This window comes from Chelonoidis abingdonii, chromosome 2, assembly GCF_003597395.2.
Source record: "Chelonoidis abingdonii isolate Lonesome George chromosome 2, CheloAbing_2.0, whole genome shotgun sequence".
Classification (NCBI taxonomy): domain Eukaryota; kingdom Metazoa; phylum Chordata; order Testudines; family Testudinidae; genus Chelonoidis; species Chelonoidis abingdonii.
The window spans coordinates 182001254-182026084 of record NC_133770.1 but is presented as its reverse complement, the minus strand read 5'-3'; the positions used below and the strand labels follow the sequence as shown (position 1 = coordinate 182026084).

General features: G+C 41.3%; 1 protein-coding gene across 1 annotated transcript in view; it reads left to right on the top strand.

The window, feature by feature from the left end:
• Positions 1 to 24831, top strand: part of LOC116816208 (uncharacterized) — a gene marked incomplete at its 5' end in the record, with an annotated part of 265924 nt that overhangs the window by 53963 nt on the left and 187130 nt on the right. The window contains one exon of the mRNA XM_075062012.1: positions 2377 to 2616. Within this exon, the coding sequence (XP_074918113.1) occupies positions 2377 to 2616 (240 nt within the window). The remainder of the gene's footprint in view (positions 1 to 2376; positions 2617 to 24831) is intronic.

Here is a 24831-nt window from a genome sequence, read left to right as displayed (position 1 = left end):
GCAGGTTTAAAAATATGCTTTCCAGCAGAAGTAACCGTACGCTTAAATAGAATGTCTAAAGCTATTAACTATGAATCATTTGGGCATGGCTGGAGTTCTTCGAAACACTTTGTCAGTGCTGGCCAAGTAAAGTCTTTCAGTAGGAGATGAGGCAGCTCTGCCACCGTGCAAATGAGACAGGCCTGAGATGTGATGAATCTTCTATCTCCTTTTCCTGCTCGACTGACACTCGCTTTGAGGGAGGTTGTAAATGCAACAGAGATTGTGGTATAATTCCTCAGACTGGCGTTTCTGCCCCCCAGTCACTATTCGATTATCTTCCAAATTGCTGTGTTTCAGAGAGATAAAGATTTTTTATGGCTTGCTGACTTGAAACAACCAGAAGAGCCAGAAAAGAGATGGCTAACCGGCCATGCATAGTAATTCCATTGGTAAATGACAAAATCTTTGTTTGTATGACATTTTCAAAATTACAACAGAAGATGAATCTAAAATATAAAATGTCACATTTGGCATGCAAAACTATCAAAATATATTTCAGTATAAAATTCACAGAGGCGTTTAATTTAGAATGTGTTTAATAACTAAGCCTGCCTGCATCAGTAATCCTGCCTTGAGGTTTAAAAAAGATTCTTATTTATTCACATGATGTTAATTTTTTTAAATATATTATTCAGAAACCAAAAATATTAAGGTTAAATCTTCATTGTTAATTAAGATTTTCTAATTAAACTGAAAATAATTGTCATTCAGATTAGTTGTTAAGTATGGTTTGTATTGAAAAACAAAAGAAGTTTAACAACTTCAGCTGTTTATTTAACTGCTTAATTTAATTCCAGAAGCTTTCTATCTATATGGAAATATGCTATCACTTCCAAAATAAATCCAAAACAGGATTAAAGAGGATATTATTAACTACTGTAGGCTGAGACTGGGAGACTACTAGACTTAGTAGTCAAGGCAGCCATTTAATTCTAAAATATGCCATGGACCAGGGGTTCTCAACCTTTTTTGTTCTGAGGTCCCCGCAATGTGCAATAAAATCTCCATGGCCCACCTGTGCCATAACAACTGCTTTTCTGCATACAAAAGCCAGGGCCAGTGTTAGTGGGTAGCAAGCAGGACAATTGCCTGGGGCCGCACACCACAGGGTCCCCCACAAAGCTACATTGCTCAGGCTTCGGCTTCAGCCCCAGGTGGCAGAGCTGAGGGCTTCAGCCCTAGGCGGTGGGGCTTCTGCTTTCACCCTGGGCCCCAGCGAGTCTAATTCTGGCCCTGCTTGGCGGACCCCGTGAAACCTGCCTGCAGCCTCCTAGGGGCCCCCGGACCTCTGGTTGAGAGCCACTGTCATAGACCGTGATGTCATCTGAAATTAAAATTAAAAAGAGTCTCATATTATGGATTTCCCATTAAATGAAATAAATTGATTCCCTGAAAAATACATAAATTTATTTGGAGTTATACTTTTTAATTATTACAGAAATTGTGTCATTGTTGTAAAACGATAGTAAGGCCAAACTAGAACACCCCAATATGCTCCTGACCCTGCAGTCTTTATTTAGGTATTTGGTGGCATAGTGGAATGGATACATTTATATGGTTCTGAGTCTGCATCCTTACTCAGGTCAAACTTCCAGGGATCATACCTGTATCCATTTCACAATGCCAACATCTGCTATATACACTTAACGTCCAGAATAACCATTGAAAGGGCTTTTCAAAAATACAGTGAAACATTACTCCACACTAAATATTCTGCAACATAGACAACATCTTGTCAACAGCAAGCAGCAGATGTTTCCTTTTGTCTGGACCTGGAATAAAGGTGCCTGTGGGGAGTGATTATTAAACTCTACACATGTTGCACTTTGATTATTATTCTAAGAATATGTTATAAGAAGATGGAAAGGATAGTCCGAGTGTTGTACAGCACTAATAGCTTTGGTAAGACTTATAATTAATATAAAAACATTGGCTGCCATGTTTCTCACTGTGTGCCTGCAGCCTGATCATCATGTCACCGATCATGGATATCTTAAAAGGCATGCTATGTTTTTAGAGGTGTTGATTTCTTGTGAATTTGGCTTATTATTGCAGACTGATGGTTTCTAGTGTCACACTTCATTAATACACCATTCTTAAAAAAACCTGCTAACTTTTTGTTTTTATTTTCTGTGCAATCCACGTGCTTGCCTTTTGATGTCCCTAATTACACATCCCATGTTTTCCTCTATTGTCATTGCTAATGATAGATAATTACAGAGCGAACAAAAAGAATTGTCTACTTTTGGGGGGTCATTTTTGAGGTATTCATTCTTTCTAATGGTATGGTTAAACTGCTTCCTACCTAATTCAATAACTTAGTCTTCTCCTTAGGTTGGCCGGTCCAAAATACCTCAGCCCATTCAAATCCAATTAAGATGCCTACGAGGTGCCAAAGACAAAGTGCCCAAGGGCCGCTACACCCTCAAGGTTTCTTTGCTCAGTCGTCTAGGGGGTAGTGTACTTAAGTGGTCCGAACTGAAGGAACAACAGTGGGCTGGAATGACATTGCCAGTTAGCCATGATGGAAACTTCTATGATGTGGAAATTTGTTTCGACCAAAGTGTCTATACAGTAAGTAACACTTCCTAAATATGCTTTCTTTGCTTTGATAGGTAAAACACATCCATTCCTTCACCTTCAGGCTTAAATATTTAATACATTCCATCTTGTTCATAATTTATTTAATATTTTAAGGTGCAATTTAGAAAGGTTCAATTCCCCCCCCGTCCCAAGTAACGCTCATCACTCACTCTAAAAGTGCCAAATATATAATATACTATATCATGTTGTACTGTCAGCTAATTTTAGATTTTACTTTTATTCTTTCTTATCTATGCAGCTTGTCAGCTATGTAATTTGATTTGGGTAAAATAGCTTTAGAATAATAAATGAATGAGTGGGTGTATATAAACACATGAATGCTCAAATCCTTCTGTGAGTTTTTAGCTTCATTGACCCCCATTTGCCAAAAAAGCAGCATTTGGATTATTTTGGAATAAGACCAAACACTTGAGGCTCTATTCTGTCTTTTGTGACTAAGGCACACATATTTTCTTTCCTAAGCATGCTGTGCATGGCAGGATTGTTGTGTGTCAGTTGCTTAGCATTGTGTCTAATGTCTAGAGCTGGCTGAATCATTGGCTGCAGATAAATTATCTGACAAACATAGGCTTCTTTACTGTTTGTGAATCGATGCTGATTTCTGCAAATGTGTTCATTGTTCTGAACTGTTCACTGAACAGTGATATCATTACTCTTATGTTTTATTTGTAATGTGGTAGTACCTAGGATCCCCAGTCATGGACTAGGACCCCATCGTGCTAGGCACTGTACAAACTCAGAACAAAAAAAGTTCCTGCTCCAAGGAGCTACCAGTCAAAGTAGTATTTATGTTCAGTTTTCAGGCTGTGGGTTGTTTTTGAATAGTTCACTGCAACTCCTGGCTATTTAAAGTCTGAGATTGGTCACTAAGTCATACTTTCTGTTTTCTGATTGGAAATAGTAATTAGTAGACAACAAATAATGGATACCTGGTGTGCATGTGAATATGGATTCTGGTATCAAGAAAATCCATGCATACCCAGACCATGAATAAAAAGGGACACAAATATGGTCAAACAGAACAGCCACTCTAACTTGAACAAATGTTGATGGTTTTCCCATAGCTGGCCAGCTCTGCTGAAGACTATACATTCAACATATGTGGCTGTGCACCCTTGGACAATGGATTTGAAATGTAAATATAGGGTTCCTCTTTTTCACTGTGCAAGGAACTGTCCAACTTGAGGACTGCAGTGTATTGCTGTTCTGCCTTAAAAAGACAGCTTCCATCAGTGCACAGGACCTGTTAAATTAATCAGTTTATAGACCACCTCCATGCAGGCTAATAATGTTGATACTATTGTAGCCTGATTTAGGGTGTGTTAGTAGTGTTGATTTAATTTATCCACTTAATTTAATTTAATGTTATCATTTAAACTAATTAATACTATTAATAATAATATTAATAATAATAATTATGGATATTAATTAGTATGGTTTTGGCTCGCCAATTTGTTTGATCAGAAGATAAAGTTCGTCCTGAATCAGGCTTCATAGACCTTCGGGAGTATGACAGGAAGCTTACACTGAAACAGATATAGTCAAAAAGACCTTTTATTAAAATCAATGAAATAGTAATCAAATGGTAAAACAGTTAGAATTACAGAGTTACACTTATATTACTGTTATTCGAGAGATGCAGATGATGATACAATATTATAAGCTTCAAACGTGGTTAATACTCTCACTCTGTTTTAATAACCTGATGTTGGAAGATAGAAGACCACGCCTATGGCAGTACCGTTTTCACACCTCTGACAGAGGAAGCTACAGCGGAGTTGTTTACTCTCTTTACTTAGCTTTGTAAATCTTAAACTGAAATAAATATAAGCTTAGCCTAGATACCTTAAACTTAACATTTGAAAAGAAATAAAGTACGGCCTATTAATAGTTAATAGCCGTTGTAGATGGGTAGCATTGATACGTTGTTGAAGGTGGAGGCAATGAAGAGTAGACAGGAGTAGATAGGTGGGTAGATTGCCTCTCTCAGGGCGGGTGAGATGCATCGCCTTTTTATAGAGCATTAATCGGAAATCCTTCCTCTTATGCCCAATTTTTATTCTTCCCCCACGGAAACGTTAGGGTACACTTACCCCATAGGCTAGTGTGTATATATGTGCATATGGATGACAGGTATGTATGGATTTGTGTTGTGCTTGTTAGTTTTGTGAGCAAAAATCCCCCTTTTCCACCCTCCATTGTTATTGGTTCAGGCAAAGGTCTCTAGACATCTGCGTGGGTGTTTTGTCTAATTTTAGTCTTCTGGGTAAGGGTCCCAAAATGTGTTAGCTTCGCATTAGCTTAACATACAGGGTTTTGGCCTGTAGGAAGGTCTCTTGCATTACAGCCAAACTTATTTTAATATAAATCTATAAATCTATTATGTCAAATAGTCAAATAAGAAAAGATATATTTATACAAACAAACAGATTTAATCCTTAGGGCGACACTATCCCTTCAGAGGATACGGCTTTTGAATCCTCTGTTAAAAAATAAAAAAAGGCACAGATCTATGAACATGGTCAGTTCCTGCCTTTGTTTAGCTGCAAAATTGAATGGTGTGTGAATTGTATGGCTGCCAAGTTCTTCCTCACAAACTCAAAGGGGAGAGGAAGAAGCAGAACCCTCACCAGCCTGGACCCATCTTTGCAAGAGTATGGCTCTTCTCCAGTTGCCCAGCTGTCTCTCTTTGGAGACTCCTTGGCTGGTGACTCCCACCCCAAACAAAGGGAAGTAGAAGATCCTTGGAACCATAATGATATCCCCAAGAAGGAAAGGAGAGGGAAGATCATCTGCATTGGCCTCGTAGTCCCCTCTAAAGTAGGTACTTGGGGAAAAATATCCCCAAGGCCATGGAGAAGACACCAGCTAGGTTCAGCCTTGAGAATAAAGCATCAGAGGAGAGAACACAGCAGCTGCCAGAGACATTAGATAGACCCAGGGACAGGAGTGGCCAGCTGGTATTCAGTTTGGATTGATATTTGTGTGCAGGAGTCCAAATGCCTCCTGAATATCTCCGCTGATTCTGCCACACTTATCTTTCTAAATTTCTCCAGATGATTGAAGGTATGTGTGGTAACCAGGTGCTCATAAGCATAAAATCTCCAAATATTTATTCTCAAACATGTTGTTTGGGTGGGCCAGGCAGTAGCAATTTGGGATGCTTTGAAGTGGCTCACTTTCTCATTGAAAGAGAAGTTAGTGATACAGGAGCTCAGGATATTTCCTAGTCTTATTTATTTACAATACATACACATGCCCCGTTTAGTTTGTCTATATTTGTAGCCAGAAACCAGCTGCCTTCTTTGAGATCTTGTTTACAAGAGAAAAGTGTACTGATATAGTGAAATGACTCTGGGCCTCTCTGCCTCTTATAGCATAGTGTCTCTTCCTTTGTTCTTCCTGACACTGGGAAACTCCTTTGTTCAAAATTACACAGCCCTGATTGTTCTCAACACTGAGCATGGGATATTTCAGGTAACTGTTAACCCTTCTTTTGTCCAGCTGCTCAGCAATACAAAGGAACCTCTCAGACAGGGTTAGCTTTAACTAGTGTCCACTGGAGCTGGTTTCTCTATGAGTTTCCTTTCAGATTAAAGAGAGTTCTTAATACCAGCCCCTTAATAACTGTCTAAGGGTGGATTATTAGTCTGCATAGGCTACTTTGGGCAATTCTCTCTACTTTTAACTCTTTCTGTGAAACATTTGCTCTCAAGTTTTCCTATCAGTAGTTCATAATATGCATTCATTGCCACCTTCTCCATACTTCTCAACTCAATTCTATCCTAATTTTTAGGAGTTCAACTCCACACTGAAGTCCAGTCAGAACTGGGAGTTTGGTTCAATTATGCCCCAGTGAAGTAGCCTTCATCATTGTATAAAAGACAGGAAAAGTATTGTATGTTACTACCCTAAAAATTGCTGCTTTTGCGTTCCTTCCTAGTGGTATCTCTGCACACTTACAGTTCAAAATATATCCTTAACATGTATGCAGTGTAAGATGAGTGAATCAATTTCAGTCTTCAAAAATAGACTCCTACCACAAAATCTCCCAATGTAAATATTGTCAATTTCAGTACTAAGTTCTTGATGAGGGAGTCCAGACAAAGGGAGCTAGGTTCAGAATAGGATGATGTACCAAGTTGCTGCTCTGGGATATAGAGGGGAAATACAAGAACTTACACATGAAGAGTAGGGTTTTGTTTTCATTGCCCCTAATAATGATAGTATATAAACAAGGTGAAAAATAACACATGCATGCAGCATGCTTGGTATTGAACAAAAGCTTGGTTTTAACTAATATATTAGAGAAATTGTTCCAGAACGCTACATCCTTCCAAAAATAATAACTCTGTAATGTCGACAAAGTTGGTGTCAGCATGGGTTACCTGCTGCGTACAGAAAGTGTTGGTCATGTAAGTTAGATCTGCCTCAGGGCTAGTCTGACTTGCACACCTGACCTTTCAAAAATGTTTTTTGTTCATTAATCAATCTTCTTTGCTTGAGCTTGTGAGTTCCACTCCTTTCCCCTCATTCACTGTCCTCCTTTTTGGTTTCAGCCCACCTCCCCCAATGACCCTTCACCACACTAGACAGTAGTTCCTAATAACTCTCATTTTGAATGTTAATTTGCTTTATGTCAGGCCATCACAGGAATCTGATTTCATTTTTTAAGTCATGTCTCAAACATGGAGAAAATGTGATTATGGATCCTGACGGCTGCTTACAGTACTGATTTAGGCAAACCTGTCAAATGCGTGATGTGAGGGTAACTTGCCTGTAGGCCCTGATTTTTTAGGAAACCTGCAAGTGTTTCATTTTGATCTTTTATGGGTTAATACTGGGGTTGAACAAACTGGTTTGGATGAAATAAGAGTTGTTCTGAAGTTTTACCTGAATTGTAAAGTGAACTGAACTTAGTCTGAAGTTTAAAAAAAAAGTTTAGTCAGTTAACAGTTTTTTAGTTTTGTTTTTAAAATTTTGACATGCCTTTGCACACTTCCTGGCTTCTGCCAGGACTATAAGAGAAAAGTACATGAAAAATGTGTATTGCAGTCCTGATTGGACACTCACTTTCTTTAGACGCATAACTGCTCACACACAAGTATTATCAAGTTGTACTTGACCTTCTCTACACTGGGAACAAAGCCACTGTTCTAGATTCCCCATGTTTATACTAGGGGTTTCCATCAGTGTAATTTCCATGGTGCAACTAGCCTGGTGGTAGAAATCTCACTGTAGACAAGGCTTAAATATTCAGGGAAATAACTTTGTGTTTAAAGTTCAGTGAGAACAATGCATTTTTGTTTCTTTGTGTACGTGTCTCAAAACTAGTGTAACGTTAGCAACTTTCAACCACATCTTCTCATTATTTTTCAAATAAATAAAGACCTGTGGACCCCAAACAAATATTTATAGTAGGCAAAAGTCTAATTTTACTGAGAAAAATGGTTTTTATTAATTTAAATAATATTTTTCTTCAAATTGCCTTTTAACTCTGTATTTAATAGCTATTTATTTTAGCTTGCTTGCTAACCTTACAGTACAGGTCAAATCCTGCTCCCTCTGAATTCAAGGCCAAATTCTCATTGACTTCAATGAAACCAAAAATTGGCCAGTCTCTGAAATATTTACTTCTTTGAAAAATTATAAGATGAACTTTTATCCTTCAATTTCTAGTAGCAGAATAAAACGACATCTAATTTTTATCAAGTAAATACAAGGTCTGAGGTTTTTTTTTTTAACAACTTCTGGTAGCTGTTAATTGTGGGTGAAAAGGACAGCATGTAGACATCTGGTTACCTAATAGTAAGCACAAAGTAGGTAGTTAGTCTAAATATTAGCAGTTTCCATGCAATTAACTAAATCTTCAAAAAATGGTGCCAGGATAAGTTGTCTTTCAAAATTAGCTCACATTATAATAATTAGAACAGGTCAGATTTTTTTTTAAGTTTTGACAAAATTGGGAAACAAATTAGCAAAAAATCAAAAACTGAAAACTTCAAATGAAAATTTTTGGCTGAAAACCAAAAATTTAGATTCTGAAATGCTGCCTCAATGTCCAATGGGAGTTGTAGTTTGTGTTCCTTATGCCCCTTTCTACTCTATCATATTGGCTCCCTGTCTGAACTACATCTCCCATGATGCATCACGGCAGCTTAGTGGGGGGGAAATCAGCCCGAAGAGGGGAATAGGATATCAGGGACCCAAACTAGAACTCCCTTGAAGCACCACGGCAACATTTATTAATCTGAAGGCTCATTTACACTATGCTACAGTGCAGTGTATGGGTGTATGAACTGCAGAGCGCACCAAAGTTCTGCAGTCTAATTGTCCTACGTGGATGCTACTGGCACAAACTAAAAGATACCTAATTCGCATTGATGTAGTGATTACGCTAATGGAAACTATGTACCTTTTTATTTGCACCAGCAGCATCCACATAAGGTAGTTAAATTGCAACACTTTGGTGCACTGTGTAATTCACACCCCTATAATCTGCGCTGAAGGGCTATGTAGACATGGCTTAAATGTTTTGTTTTCAACCAACATTTTTCACTGTTGTGGATTTTTGTTTTTTGATGAAAAGTCAAAATTTTCTGTGGGGAACAAACACTTTCCACAAATTTTTTTGTTTAATCAGAAGCCCAGTCTTCTGTTGAAAAATGTGGTTAGATGGACAATTTTCAACCAGCCCTAATAATAAAACAATAAATAAATCAGATTTCTCATAAGTAACCCCTTGGAAAGGTTAATTAATAGTAATGGACTGTAGTATCCAAGGCTTCAGTCCAGCACCTTTCTTGAGAACTGATTTTACACATGGAGAAAAGGAAAACCATTCTATTGGTATTTGGCCCTCAGAAGTTATTTTTTAACTGCTTTGATGCTGGCGTTTGCTGGGTGTCTCAATTCAGCAAGGGACTGTGGTGAAGTGTCTTTCCAACATTCTAGGCTTTGTACTTTCATGAAAATGTATTAGCTCTACAAGGCAGTACTGAAGGTGTACTTCTGCCACAACTTCCCTATGTACCTGGAACATTTGATCTCCCTAAATCAGTTCATATGCATATAAAGCTTGCAGTTGCTGACAGAACAATTCACAGATCTCTAGAGTTTAAAGAGTATATCAAGCATTTAATATTTATGTATCAATGTGGAAAGGCAGCAATATTGCAACAGTAGCTGGCTACCATTTTGTTTTACTTGAGGGAAATCCAATATGAATAAAACAGCAACTTTTCAAATATGACATTTAATCCATGCATGTAAATCAAACTGGGAGATCTATTATTCATTATTAAAAGGGCACCATATTTTTACTACCCTGAAAATGAAACACAAATGCTGTGAAAAATTTAGTGCCTTTTCTTGAAGTTTCAGGACACTTATCATGCAGTCATATAGCTGGGGCTGGCATTCATTTTAAAATCTATCTACAAAATTAATACATTTGAAGTTTTTTGCTTGGGAAAAAAGAATGCTCAATTCATGGAAAGAGGCAAATTTATTTATTTATTTATTTAAAGCTTCCTAAATGTATATGATGGTGAAATACTTTGGTAATGTTCAGATTCAAATATACATGAAGACTATAGTTCATATCCTTGTTATTAGTCATGCCCACAATTTTCTTCCCTGAAGTGCCTTTTGAAAACTACATATATCAGAAACTGATTAACATGACCTAAGATATTTGTTCTTAAAATATGGTGAACCTAACACTTTCCAAGACATTATTTTCCTTATGTCAGCATCTGTCTAAGAATTGAGATGCTTTTAATAACTACAAAACAGAAAACTAGAGCACAAACTTTATTATTATTATTTATTATTGATCTAAACTCTGGAGTAGCTTAAAAAATTTAGCTTTAGGACGCTTTATTAGATGGAACACAAGGATTTGATGCTGTGGGGGCAGGGGAGGGAATTTTGACTTTTCATCAAAAAACAAAAATCCACAACAGTGAAAAATGTTGGTTGAAAACAAAACATTTAAGCCATGTCTACACAGCCCTTCAATGCAGTTTATAGGGGTGTGAATTACACAGTGCACCAAAGTGTTGCAATTTAACTACCTTATATGGATGCTGCTGGTGCAAATAGAAAGGTACGTAGTTCCCATTAGCCTTTCCATGAATAGGAGGTAATAATGCACTGCAGCAGCAGGGGATTTCAAAAAAATGAGAGCCCCTTAATTTTTCCCCCTGGATAAAATCATTCACTGTTGGGGTGATAAGCTGCTTCATGCATTTTTTGGTGAATGAAAGTATTAACCTCCTACAGACACTTGTACCTATTTAGAAACATTTTTATAATGACTTTACAAAGCAGAAACATATATTTATTCTCACTTGTACTTTATTTTTTATATTTCAAAATCTAATTTTCAAACCCTTCTTTGCAATAAATATCCAGTGCCGGTGATTTCAAAGGGGCTACATTTTGGCCTCATAAGATCTATGTAGCTCCCTGACATTTTGGAGTGAAATTCACCAGCTGGGCACAAACATTTTACTCCATTCTAGGCCCAGCAGAACAATCTGTTAATGTCTGTTTGATCCAATCTCTATGTAGAACGACTTCATTGGCAAAGATACTGTCATCTATTCCAATCATAAATCATTGTCATGATTCTCCTAGAGCATGAAGGAGTCATTGTCTACTCACCAGTGGAGATTTTCTAACATAGTTCAGCTATGGCTGTCTCCAGTATCTGTTGTGAGCCTGACAGAGGGTGAGGACTTCTGAACAGTCATTAGGTCCAGTATGTTGATCTATGTCATAAAAGTTCAATATAATACTTCAAGCTGTATTAAGTTGGAGCTATGTTCTTGAGCAAGACAAATCTTTAAATATAGAGCATAATGTTTAAGTAGCCTATGTGAGGATTTAGAGATAAACTAGACTTTAGTCTGCCTTAGGAATGGGATGAAGCCTGTAGTTAGCAGACAGATTCCAAGGTTCACGAGTGTTCAGAGATGGGGATGGGGGTTGGTTTGGGCCCCTCTCTAGCCTACTGATGTGAAAGAAACAGCTTGTAAAGTACATCCAAATTTGATAAGCTCATACTCTGCCAATGTTAAGGTAGTTCACAGTGGTGACCCTTCATAAATATGCAGTGTATGCAGGAATGCTGGTTTGGTGGTAACAGAATGAACTTGATTTCCTGGTCCCAGTCAGCTGAGCAGGGTCAGGTTTACAAAGGCTAACACTCTCATCACATGAGAGGAGTCAGTATCTATAATTACTGGTACAGTGATATCATGAGACACTCTTTGGAAGGTTAATGTTGGCTACTCTAATGTTACTACACCCTGCTTGTCAAAGAACAGAACTAGGGTAACCAGATAGAAAGTGTGAAAAATTGGGACGGTGGTGGGGGGTGATAAGCATCTATATAAGATAAAGCCATGAATATAGGGAATCGAGACATCTTGTCACCCAAATCAGAACAGAATTAGCAGCAGATGTGCAGGGCCACACGCAGATGATAAAGCACACAGTATGCAAAAAGAAAATCCTGTATTTGGAAAGACAAGGGGCCAGATGGTGTGGCCACTTCACACTGCACAAGGTAGAGCCACTTGGAGAGACCCTAGCCCCACTGTCAGCATAGCAAAGAGGAGTTATGGCAAGTAGGCTCTAGTGCTATGCTACTCCTTGGCTGTTTCAATCCCTTGGGGCCATTGCAGCCTGACATAAGTTAAAGCAACCTTTGGTATGGTATGGCATAGCGTAGAGAGACCAGTCTTTCATACAGATGAGTCTTAAACTAGTTTTGCTCAGACACCCCTGACCTGCATTTCCAGGTGCAGCTCATCTACATTCCAGGGTCTGAGCCTAGATTGCAACACTCAAGGGAGAAGGTTGACCGCGCAATGTATATGTTTACATGTATTTAACAAATAATATCCCAAAGTGTCCCAGATGGAAATGAGCTGGAATGTACTATTCCTGTGCTGCTAGTGTGCTGTGCTTGGAAACATTTCTGTTTCCATCTTGGTACAGAAAAAGGGTTTCTCTGAATCCCACTGCTCCCAACCTTTTAGGTCTCCAGCCCAGACGAACGCACGTTACTTTTGCCTGAATTCCTTATGTGACCTTTTACTTTTACTTCTGTTTATTGGACACAGAGATTTCCATTTCCAGCCCTCTGGCCTTTCATTTATTTTCAAATTATATAATCAGTTCCCAGGATCATTCCTTCTTCTTCCCGTGTAGCTACCTGTTGCATGTAAACATGGACGGTCTGAAAACTGCTTATAAAAGCCTCACCTCATTCTGGCAATAACTGTCTTATCTTCAAATCTCCAGCCATCTTTATGTTCATTATGAATAAGTAGATGAGATTTAGTTAGTGTTATATTTGTTAATAAGATGATTTGATAGGTACTGTCGCCTTTTTGAAAAGCTTTCTATATGTACCTCTACCTATGCCAGAAGGGTTCATTCATCATCGTGTTTGTTGTCAGTAATAACTAGCTGCTAATAATTATATATTGTCTTGCAAAGTTCTTTCATTTTCAAAAGTTATTGAAATGCATTTAAGTCTTTATTCCAGCTCAGTTTGGGTTTAGTCTTTAATCTAATCAAGTGGCAGATGTTTAAAAGTCACATCTCTTTGTGTACTGTGGCTTAGGCACTGGGGTCTGCAAAAGTAATGGGCTGTGCTCAATTTTCTCTCAAGTTCAACTCATGAGGGAAAAACAGAAAAAGAAAAGATTTATTTCTAGTCTAACCAGGCAAACCCCAAGAGCAAGTTGGAGGGAGGGGGGAAAAAAAACCTACCCAAACTGAATCTGCTTATTTGAAATATTCAAATTGAATTCATTCTCTCTCTAGAGTAAATGGTTTCTTTGTTGAAATTATTGTGGCATATGGAGAAGTAAGATATATTACAATAAAACTGATATAAAACAGTTGAATTCAGAAGTAGTGACAACAGATAATTTTAGTTCACTATGATTTAATTCAATTAAATGCAATGCTGTTCATTGCAGAACGAGAAGAATCTCTCTCTCTCACACACACACACGCATGCCTTCACTCACTCACTCAGAGCCTTTATATGCCACTGCCTTGCATCTTGCGGAGTCAGTTACACTAGTGGAAAGTGAGTAGAAGACACAATATGGATCTGGAAGGTTTTACATCCCATTGATTGCCTTGGAAATTTTGTCTGCATAAAGACATAGTACAAACTGAAGACTTTAGGGTTTCAGTCATATAAATGTACATATTTGCATTTTACATGTTATGGTTTTATTCATCAATATTAGAATCCAAAGCAACGGTGTACGCTGGTGTGCCAGCTTACTAGGTGGGGCATTAAATACAGCTCCCAACAGTGGCAGAATTTCAGTCCTTTTCTTCGGGGATGGGTTTATTTTTCAAAACTAAGAAAGAACAACATAGATAAACCTGTTCCAGCTGCCTGGCCTCTCCCAAAACCTCTTCTTTGTAATGCTTCTTCACCTGGCAATGTAGTAGGTATTTCGAGCCAGATCTTCCACCTAGCCTAGTGGGGAGAATCCCTTTGAGGTCCTTTCCTGTGGCCCTGGGTCTCCTGCAGGAGAGAGCTCCTGGCAAGTCTCCCTTTGTAACTGAGTTCTTGATAGCGTTTTATCTCAGGACCAGTGAGCTATCAACTATCACATGATCTCTCCCTCAAACCCACCACCTAAGGGGTAGCTATTTAAGCATAGGTGATGCTAAGTCCATCTTCCTCATAGGGCTACCCCACTCTGTGACAACTATGGTGATGGGGGCTGCATAAGTACCTAGACAGATAGCTTTAGTAGGGAGATATAAAGAGGAGAGCCTCCCTTCTCAGAGCTCTCCTGCTGCAGCCTTGTGATTCCTTAACAGTAGTAGCTCGCTTGGATGAGATCATCATGCACATATTGCACTACTAGCAACATTTTTAGTGCCTAATCTAAAGCCCATGGAAGCATGGGCAAAGGTCTGGTATATCAGGATGGAGCCAGCATATGTGGACTTGCCATGTAGTTTTGCATGTGTGAACCCATGGCACGTGAAAGCCTCTTCTTTATTTAATTGGTGTGTTGAATTAGAGTAAGTACACACAGAAGTGTGTCATACTCACACTAACACACCTGAGACTGAAATCTGTAGTTAACATGTAAAAATTCCTGTGTTTATAGAATAAATGTGAAGAGCTTTGGTGAAAGAAAGTTCAGCACTTACAGTGGGTTACAAAATCATTATTTTAGTATTTGAATTATGGTAGAGCCTACAGACCCTGGCCCAGATGCACTAGGCTCTGTATAAATACATAACAAAGAGATTCTTCCTGTCCAGAAAAGCTTACAATCTAAGAATACAACAAGAGACAACAAGTGGATATAACAGAGCACCAAGAAACAAAAAGATGATACTGGTCTGCATAAGTCAGTTCTTCTTAGAGTATTGTTCGCTCTGGGTATTCACTGTGGATACGCATGCACTCCATGCACCTAAGACCAAAAGATTCGTCAGTACCAGTGTCCACCAGGCCATGTCTGTGTGTTTTCATGCTCCAAACCAAGGGCATAAGGGACAGCACAAGCTGACTGTCTTTCCAGTTCTTTCTACTGATCATAGTCCAAGACAGAACTCCTCAGTGTCCTAAGCTTTTCTAGCATCTCCTTTCAATCAGGGTTTCCTGCTGTCAATAGTTATTTTTTCTTTCTTATAGTTAGTTTTAGTATATAGTTAGGTAGTAGTAGTGTTTTTGTGCCCCTTTCCTCTTCCATTCAGGGCATTTAGCATGGCCAAGATCCCAGGTTTCAAATCCTGTGTGGCTGTCCCTAGGTCTTCCTGGTTAACAATTCCCACAACTCCTGCTTCTATTGCTTTGGGGAGTCTCACATTCCTCCCATGTGTGAGATCTGTCTCTTCTTCCCTCAAATGTGATTATCTCATGAGTTTCACGCCAAAGACACCTGAAGGAGCTCTCCATGAGGCCCCTACCTGCTCCTGGGCTCTCTTACCCCACTATACACTGGTCGGAGTCACCATCAAGAGCCTGTCTGGATCCAGCACTCTCTACCTTCAGAACCTCAGATCCCTGGTCTGACGACTATCAGGCAGAAACAAGAATAGAGTAAGGACAAACACTCCCATAAAAATGGGAGAAAGTCTACTCTAAGACTCCTAAAGAGAGGCTGTCTCTCCTACCCCTTTACCCTCTAAGTCTGGTGAGACTTCATGCTGCTGATTCAGGGTCTGCCCTGCCAATATTGAGGGCCAAGGCCAATCCAAGGTTACCACCTGCACAGGGAGGTGGGACTGACCCCCGCATCTGCAAGGGAGAGAAGGGAGTGATCGCTGACTGAACTAATGGTACCACACTACAGAAAGAAGGACTGAGCAGTACCAACACCTGCTGCCCAACCTAAATGTGCACTGTCAATGCCTCCTAGGGTCAGAAGCACTTCTTGTTTCCCATTTGCTAGACCTTATACCATCTGTGATGACCTAACGATTTATATGGACCTGGAGTTGCCAATACTCTTGGAGCCAATAATCAAAGAAGTGCGTACACTGTTTTCTAATTCTGTCCACCAGCTGTAGTGCTGAGCAGTCTCCACTATTGGTGTATTATTTGTCATTTCCCTCTACCAGACACCTTACTACCAGATATATGGTACCAGCAGCTCCATTGGTAGAAGTGTAGGAGTCAAACTCCTCTGCAACACTGAGGCCAGACCATCAGCAGCGCCAACTATTCTATGATGCCAGATTAGCCCTGCATGGGATTTGGGAGCTGCATAAGCACCTTCACGCTCTAAACAGTACTCCAAGGCTTGGGACCAATAGTACCCTCCCCATGGGCACTGCCTCCATATCCGTATGAACCTACATACTGTCCCTACGGGGGTGACTGGGATCCTTGCTTCAGACCTTATGACGCAAGAGGATCTGAACTAGACTTAGAGCAGGGGTCACATCAGAGGGAAGAGCCACAGTCCCTTCAGGAGCACTGTGAGGAAGGGGAATGGCCCAAGCAGCCAGAACTGCTCCATCCATCTGTGGCTTTCTCTTCCTAATTTCCAAATGAGACAGTGACACTGGCCTTGCTATTGCCTTTCTGATGATTTCAAGCAATTTCAGGAAAACCTCAGGATTCTCTCCAAATCCCCCTAGAGGAAGTTCAGAACCCTTCTCACAAGCTTCTGGACATCCTCCAGTTAGCAGGTCCTAGCAAGATGGTGTGCCCGGTTAATGAAACCATATTCTAACCTGTCAAAACAGTTTGCCATACTCTCAGTTACTTGTACTCTGACCTCCAAGATGGCAGAAAAAAAGATATTTTATTCAATCTAAGGGGTCATAATTTTTGTTTTCCCACCTTACATCAAACTCTTTGGCAGTCCAGGCTGCTGCTGCATGCAGCAGATTGAACCAGTGTAGGTCCACAGCCAAGAAACTGGACCTCCTGGGAAGGAGAAGTTTCTCTTCTGCTAACCTACAATTTCACACAGTGAATTATCAGGCACTTGCATCCAAATATAACTTTATTAACTAGAACAAATGAACAGAGTTTACAAACAAGTTCCTCCAGGCACTCAGGTCTCAATTTTCAAGAAATCCTCGATGAAGGCAGGCTCATTGCTAAATCCTCATTCCAGGCATCTCTAGAGGCGGTAGACACAGCCTTTCGCTCCATGGAGACTTCGGTTGTCATGATGCAGGCATCGTGGCTTCACTCCTCTGGGTTCTCCAAGGAAGTTCAAGCTACAGTGAAGGACTGTGAAAACAACTGATTCAGTGAAAAGATGGACGAGTTATCACACATACTTAAAGACTCCTGGGAAACTCTCTGCTTCTTGAGCATATACCTCCTGGCTCCACAATGGAAGTACACCGCACTTCCTTCCTATAGGCAATGCCCAGTTCCTCAATCTTTCTACCATCAGAGTACCTATAAACCTCTCAGGAAGAGTCAGAGGGTACACCAAAACAGACAAAATGCCCCACCATCACTTCCAGCTCACTTCCAACCTTTTGCCAAGAAATCATGTTGATGGGACTTCTGAGAGCTGCCAACCAGTCTCCCCACTGCTGAATATCCCCACCCCTTTTGGTGGCCATCTGGGTCATTTTCACTCATAGCATCTCCTCTGGCTTCTCTATAGAATTCCTTTCCATCCTCGCTCCAAGACCTCCTTCCTCAAAAATATTGCTTGTGAGTCACTCACAGTTAGTACCCATTGGAACCACCACTCGAAGGAGAAAGAAAGGTTAATTGCCTATTATAACTGGAGTTCTTTGCAATATGTGCTCCCTATGGGTATTTCATGTCTCACCCTCCTTCCCCTCTGCTCAGATCCTTTCCTAGAGTGATTCATGGTAGAGAAGGAACTGGAAAGACAGTTGGTCCATGCTTCCCCTTATGCTCTTGTTTTGGAGAATAAGGAGGTGCAGGACATAGGTGCAGACCAATGGACACTGCTGTTGAAGAATCTTCAGATCTTTGACACATGGAGTTCCCGCGCACCCACAGTGAGAACCCATAGGGACCACTCAACTTCAAGAACCCCAGTTAATATCAGGTAAATAACCTTTCTTTCCCTCACACCAGCTGTGTAACCACTGTCCAGTTTGTTACAGATGTCATAGCAGAGGGCAGGTTGTTCTTAAAGGATCATAAAAAAGATGATAATTCTCCCCTTCCCACAAATAGGAAATAGACTGAAACTTCTGCTGTGATATGACAATTACTTCAGCTGTTTATACTTCTAAACTTTTCAACAGTACAGATAACTGTCTTTGACCTTAGTCTTGTAATCACTTTTTTTATTTGTATCACAAAGGTTACTATCTAGCACCCGACTAGCCAAATGAAATGTATGGCTTGATTAAGGATCTCTTTTGTCAGTAATTTGTGCCTAATGTTTTTAGCTTTCCCACGGGCTGTTATAGAAAATGGTAAATCTGGTTTAAATGAAACCTGATACTGTTAATGGTTTAATAGCAGCTGCCACAGGGTTATGGCATTTTTCAACAGATGCTTCTGTTTCTTTTTAAGCCTACACAAAGTCTTAGAATATATTTACATAATTAATGTAAAGTACACCTACATAATGACAATATTTATAGTTTTAAGAGATTTCCTTAAATTATCTCCCCTCTTTTGCCATTATCCAATCATAAATTATAACCTGAAACGAGAAGGTAAATCTCTATATTTTAAAATAATAATTAATATCCCCCCTTTTAAAAAAATCGTGACATGTAGCATGACCATATATATGTAGCATTTCTCTTGCTAACATTTCTGTTATTTGTTTGAGAAGAACCCTTCATCACTCCAGAGACTGAGAAAGGAAAAAAAAACCCAAAATCTAGTAGCTTGCTTGATGTCTATGCCCATTATCTGATCTACATTGCAAGCTAGAACAAAGAATCAATGCCAATATGTTTTTAAAAAATGAATGGAAGTTGCTTCATCATGTGTTTAGCTAAATGTCCTTGGATGAGACATCATTTAAATATGTAGAGTGGACCAGGTACACCAACTATTGAACTTCATCTGAGTGAAAAAATTCCTACTAATTTAAAGAATTATGGGCACAGTATTATTTAGGCGAAGATTTTCAAAAGTTACTGGTGATTTTAGATATCTTTTATTTGGGTACCCAACCTGAAATACCTTCAAAGGGCCTGGCTTTCAGAAAGTTCTGAAGATGTGTTACATTGCGCACCCAAAAGTTGGGGCACCCAACAGCACTGGGCATTCTTGAAAATCTTGTCCTCATCAAAATATATGCAGGTGTACAAGGGAGAGAAAGAGGGAACAATGAGTATCTCTTTCTGCCTGGTTTGGAGAACAGGGGCTGGGTACAGTGGGAGTCCTTACACTGAGTGCATACAAGAACTTCACAGAAAAAGTGTTGCCACAACCATTAACCTTCACAAAGGGGACAGAGATAGGGGGAAGGCACTCAAATACTACAATGATGAGTGCTAATATAAAACTGTAATATATATATGTGCACATAAAAGAGATGGGGGTTGGGCCCCTATCCTGAATCATTCAGCAGAACTGATTAGGAACAAAGGGGAGCAGATGATTTACCCTCTTCCAAATTGGTGTGGTTACCGTTTTCTCCTTGCATTCTCCAGAACCCTGGGTAACATCATGTCTCTCAGAGCTTCTGTTGGGGTAAGTTATCACCTCTGAAGTACAAAAATAACAGGACATCCATGATGATCCTGAGCCCCTAAAACTGGACAACTGGCAGTGTGTACTGAGCAGCCATACAGATTTCCCAAAACAGCTAATTCAAAACAAGGATGATCTTAGTAAAATCAGGACAGGTGACAACCCTATACATGTGACAATACAACTGCTAGGGTTTTTTGTTTCATTTTTTCTAAAATTAATTAAGGGATGTGCTCCTATTTAACAGGAACAGGATCAAACCTTAAATTATTTAAATAGCATGGAAAAAATTGTGGCATAGGTTTCTTTTCTGAACTTGAATTGCTTCACAAAGGAAAAAGATTTAAATATATTTATTACTTCAGGGATATTGCTTCATCCTTGATTTGCAGGTCTTGTCATGGGAACCCAATAATTTCTGGGCCCCTGGGGCTGAAATAACCCTTCACATGTCTCCAAGGTGATGAGAATAGATTTGGGTAGCCTGTGAAACATTAGAACTGCAATTACCAGTCTGTTGATGGGGTGGGACTTTACTACTCCGAAGTCCTTAATGACTCCTACGTGTGGGACTCAGATGCCTCATTAGATGGGCTCTCCATTTTTGTTTAAGGGAGTAGGCTGCAGCTCACTTGCCTACCAATATAATTCCCATTAGTGGGTTGGGAGGAGTTTATGAATCCACCCTTTAGACTGGGACAGTCTTTACTTAGTTGGTTCCCTTTGTTCCCTTTACAGGTGAAAGAAGCATTAACCCTTAGCTATCTGTTTATGACACGCCCCCCAAATCACAGACAGTGGGAAACTTTACTGGCGGTGATTTCTTCCTAGAACTTTAGACTAAACAGATTAATACAACACATGCACCCTTTACATATACACTAAGTATGTAAACTACAAGCTTCTACGCTCTTACAGGACAAGTTTTAACCAGGCTAATCCGGGAAACTCTCACGGGAGAGTGCATCAGCTACTTTGTTAGAAAGCTCCTGAAATGTGTTGAATTTCAAAATCAAATCTTGGAGAAGCTAAAGACTCCAACGAAGAAGTTTCTTGTGTTCCCTTTGCTGTATGAAGCCACTTTAGCGCAGCATCGGTCAGTTTGTAGCTGGAACTGCATCACCCCAAACATATGGCGTCAGCTTTCCAGGGCGTCACAATGGCATAGCATTTCTTTTCACTGACGGACCAGTGACTTTCCCTCTCAGATAGTTTCTTGCTGAGAAACACGACTGGATGGAAGTGTGATCCGCGTCCTTCCTCGCATGGAGAACTTGTCCTGTACCACGCTCAGTGCATCGTGGTTTACTAGAATGGTTTGTCAAAGTCTGGGGCCTTCAGCACAGGTTCAGACTCTGTGAGCGTCGTCTTTAAGTTGGGTAAAGCCTCCTGGACACTCAATCAGTCCACTTAACTTATTGGCTGGTTCTCTTTGGTCAGGTCGGTCAGTGGTGCAGCGATTTGGCTGTAGTGTGGTCAAAATCGCCTGTAGTACCCAGCCAAGCCTAAGAAGGATTGGACCTGTTTCTTTTGACTTATGGACAGGCCACCTTTTGGATAGCATCCACCTTGGCCTGTAGGTGTTTATGTGTTCCTCGTTCCCACCTGGTGTCCAGGTAAGTTACTCATGTTTTGGCCTATTTGACACTTTTTGGCCTTAACAGTTAGTCCGGCTGCCCTGATACACCAAAGACCTTTTCCAGGTGTACTAGGTGTTCGGGCCAGGAGTCTGAAAAAATGGCCACATCATCGGAGTAAGGTCAACTGCATATTCTCCAGTCTGCTAGCAGACCATCTACCATCCTCTGGAAGGTGGCAGATTTCGCAGGCCGAAAGGAAGTACATTAATTCATACACCCACCTGCATGGGTGACGATGCTGCACCCTTTCCTTGGCCAGGTCATTAGCGGTACTTTGCCAGTACCCCTTGGTTAAGTCTATTGTAGAGATCGAACCTGGCACGTCCCAAACTTTTCCAATAGCTCATCGGTGCATTGCATTGGATGTTGTCCGGACGAAGTTACGCATTTAGCTACAGTAGTCCACAGCAAAAAGCGTATTTCCCCATCTGGTTTGGGTACCCGAACCACTGGAGATGGCCGTGCACTGTAGATGAGCGTATTAATACCCATCTGTAGCAATGTTCTGGATCTCCTGTCTATAGCAGCTTGGGCTGAGGAGACACCCGGTAGGTGGTGTTCTAATTGGGTGAGCATTGCTGTGTCAATGGAGTGGTTATGCCTGTTGCAGTCCGTCCTGGGAGTGGCTGAGAAAATGGGGTGAGCTAGTGCACAGCTCCTTGATTTGTCGCCACTGCAGACTGTTCAGGTGGTGTGAGAGGTTTCACCTCTTCCACGCCACCGTCCTTTTTCCACGTTGTAGATAAACCCGTCAGGCCACTCAGCATCATCTCCTCCCTGGACTGTAAAACTGAACAAATCTGTAAGTCTCTGGAATAAAAGGTTTTGAGAGAATTAACATAGTACAGTTTGGGTTTATGTGAGGAATTGGAAATGCTATGTGGTTAGTTAACATCTCCAGGTGCTCTTGGACCGTGAATGGCCCTATCCCATGATGCTTCATCTTATGCCTGCTGTGCCTTTACAGACCATTAACCTGGTCTCCTACGTGAGAAACGTCTCTCTGTATAGTTTTATCATACCAGGACCTTTTGCTCTTCTCTGAGTGTCCTTTATAGTTTTCTCTGGCAAGGGCTAAAGAGTGTCGGAGGGTGTTTTGTAGGTTGCTTACAAAGTCCAGAATGTTAGTTCCTGGAGAGGGTGTAAACCCCTCCCATTCGCTGCTGCCTCACAACTGTATATGGCCTCTTAACCTCGTGGCCATCACCAAGTTCAAAGTGGTGAAAACCTAAACTGGGATGTGGTAAGCCTGTAAGCAAGAGGCAACTGCTGCAACACTAGGTCCACTTGGAGTGTCATTCATGAATTTACGGATCATGTCCCCAAGTTCCATTAAACCTTCCACAGGCCATAGTTTGATGGGTGGTAACGGGGTGGAACCAAGTGATTCACCCCATGAGTTTCCCACAGGTCTTTCAATGGTGCCTTGCCAGGATAATTAGATTCCTGAATCTGTAAGGATATCGGAGGGCCAACCTACCCTGGCAAAAATGTCTGTTAGGGCCTGGCACCACCACTTACTGCCTGGTGTTGCCTAGAGCTACTGCTTGGCCATACGGGTAGCAAAGTCCCGAAAGTCAGGTATGTACTGCTTTCCTCTGGGCGTCTTTCTTGGGAAGGACCCAGAATATCCACAGCTCTCACTGAAATGGGACGTCAATTATGGGTAAAGGCTGGAGAGGGACCTTGACCAGTTCTTGGGGCTTCCCACTCTTTGGCACACCTCACAAAGACCGGACATACTTGGCAACGTCCTGCCCATCCCTCCCAGTGGAAGGCTTCCCCAATCTGTCTTTGGTTCTGTTTCCCCGCATAGCCACTGGGGATGATCATGGGCTAAGCTTAAGAGCTTCCCCCGGTATTAGTCTGAACCACCAACCGTTTGTGTGGTGCCATTCTCTGGTGTCCACATGAAGAATTCCTTGTATAAAAGTCCCATTGGTCTATAACAAAGCGCGCGATCGGTTAAAAGAGTGAGGGCGTACCGTAGTGTGGCCGTGCCACTCACTCAGTCTAAGCTTTTCTGAAGGCTGTCCGATCTGTCTTCCTGTCAGTCCTGGAACTGTTCCCTGAGGCTGGGGAACCAGTTCTTCCTCAGACTGTGGACTTGGGCTTTGTCGCCTTTCTGGAAGACTGTGGTGTATGTGGGTGTTGTTCCGTGCTGGTGAGCACCACTCTACGTGGTGCACCTGGGCTGGATATTCACCTCGATGGCTCTGGCTGAGCCTCTGGTAATGGTTGTCTGTTGACTTCTGCCGAGTTCGGGCTCTGTGGCCCCTCTGGCGTGGAGGTTGAAAAGAATGGTTTGCAACTGCTGGTGCTTGGTTGCTGTCCAGTTCCGGTCCTGGGAAGCTGGAGGTGCTGTGGGCTGGATTGCAGCTCTGTTGGCCGAGCGATCCAGGTCCACTATCCTCTGTCTGGCGTCTCTGGTAACACAGACCACGGGGTCATCTTGTGGCACCGAGCCGCTCAGACACGGAATGGGTCTGGAGCTTGCCCTGTTTGGCCGCGGCCTATGCAACCCATTCCACTCTCTTGGCCCGCTTCCACCTGGTTGGGCCAACGTCCTTCCCCTTCAGTACCATGTTGGGCCCGATGGCACATATATTCTTCATAGACTTGCAAAAGTCCATGATCCCGACAACCCTTTCTGTACTCCGGCCAAGCCCGCAGTTTCAGCCTGTGAGGCAAGTCTACAGCTTGTGGACATGAAGGGGTATAGACTGGCTCACTTTGCGTCTTTGGGTTGATGAGTTTGGGAATCCACGAAGGGAATTGGTGGACCTTTGCTACTTGTAGCCCTTGTTCGTCACGGTCGCTCTTGCTATCGTCCATTCTTCCCCCACAAAATGGTATTCTTTCGCTTTCTACTTCCATAGGGGATTTGAGAGAGTATCTTGGGCCCTGGGGATTCTTGGGTGTGATGGTGGTGTATATGACTTGTGACTCCGGGTGGCGGTTCTTTGGGAGTTTGGCTTTTATATGTTCCCAGTTCTTATTACACTTTATATGCACCTTCCACGCTAGACGGATCACATGGTCGAGGTGAGTGTATCTCGGGACCTGGTGGAGGTGGAAAGGATAGGGTGTCCTGTGGCTTCGTTCTGGGTTGTATAGGTGGGGTTTGTGGTTGCCCTCGTTTGTAGGGTTTGATTTTGTCCTGGTGCCCTGGGTTTTTCATGTCCTTTTGACGATAGCTTCTTGCTTTCTGCCCCTTTCCATCCACTTGGCTCCAAATCTCTCCCGCCTGGTGAGATTTTTTGGGTTTTCCATTTGAGTCCGTTGTTATAGTCCTCGGTAACACATCAACACAGAATCTCCATTTGTATGAAGGAGGTGCAGGTTCGCGTCAATGGATTTGACATTGGTTTA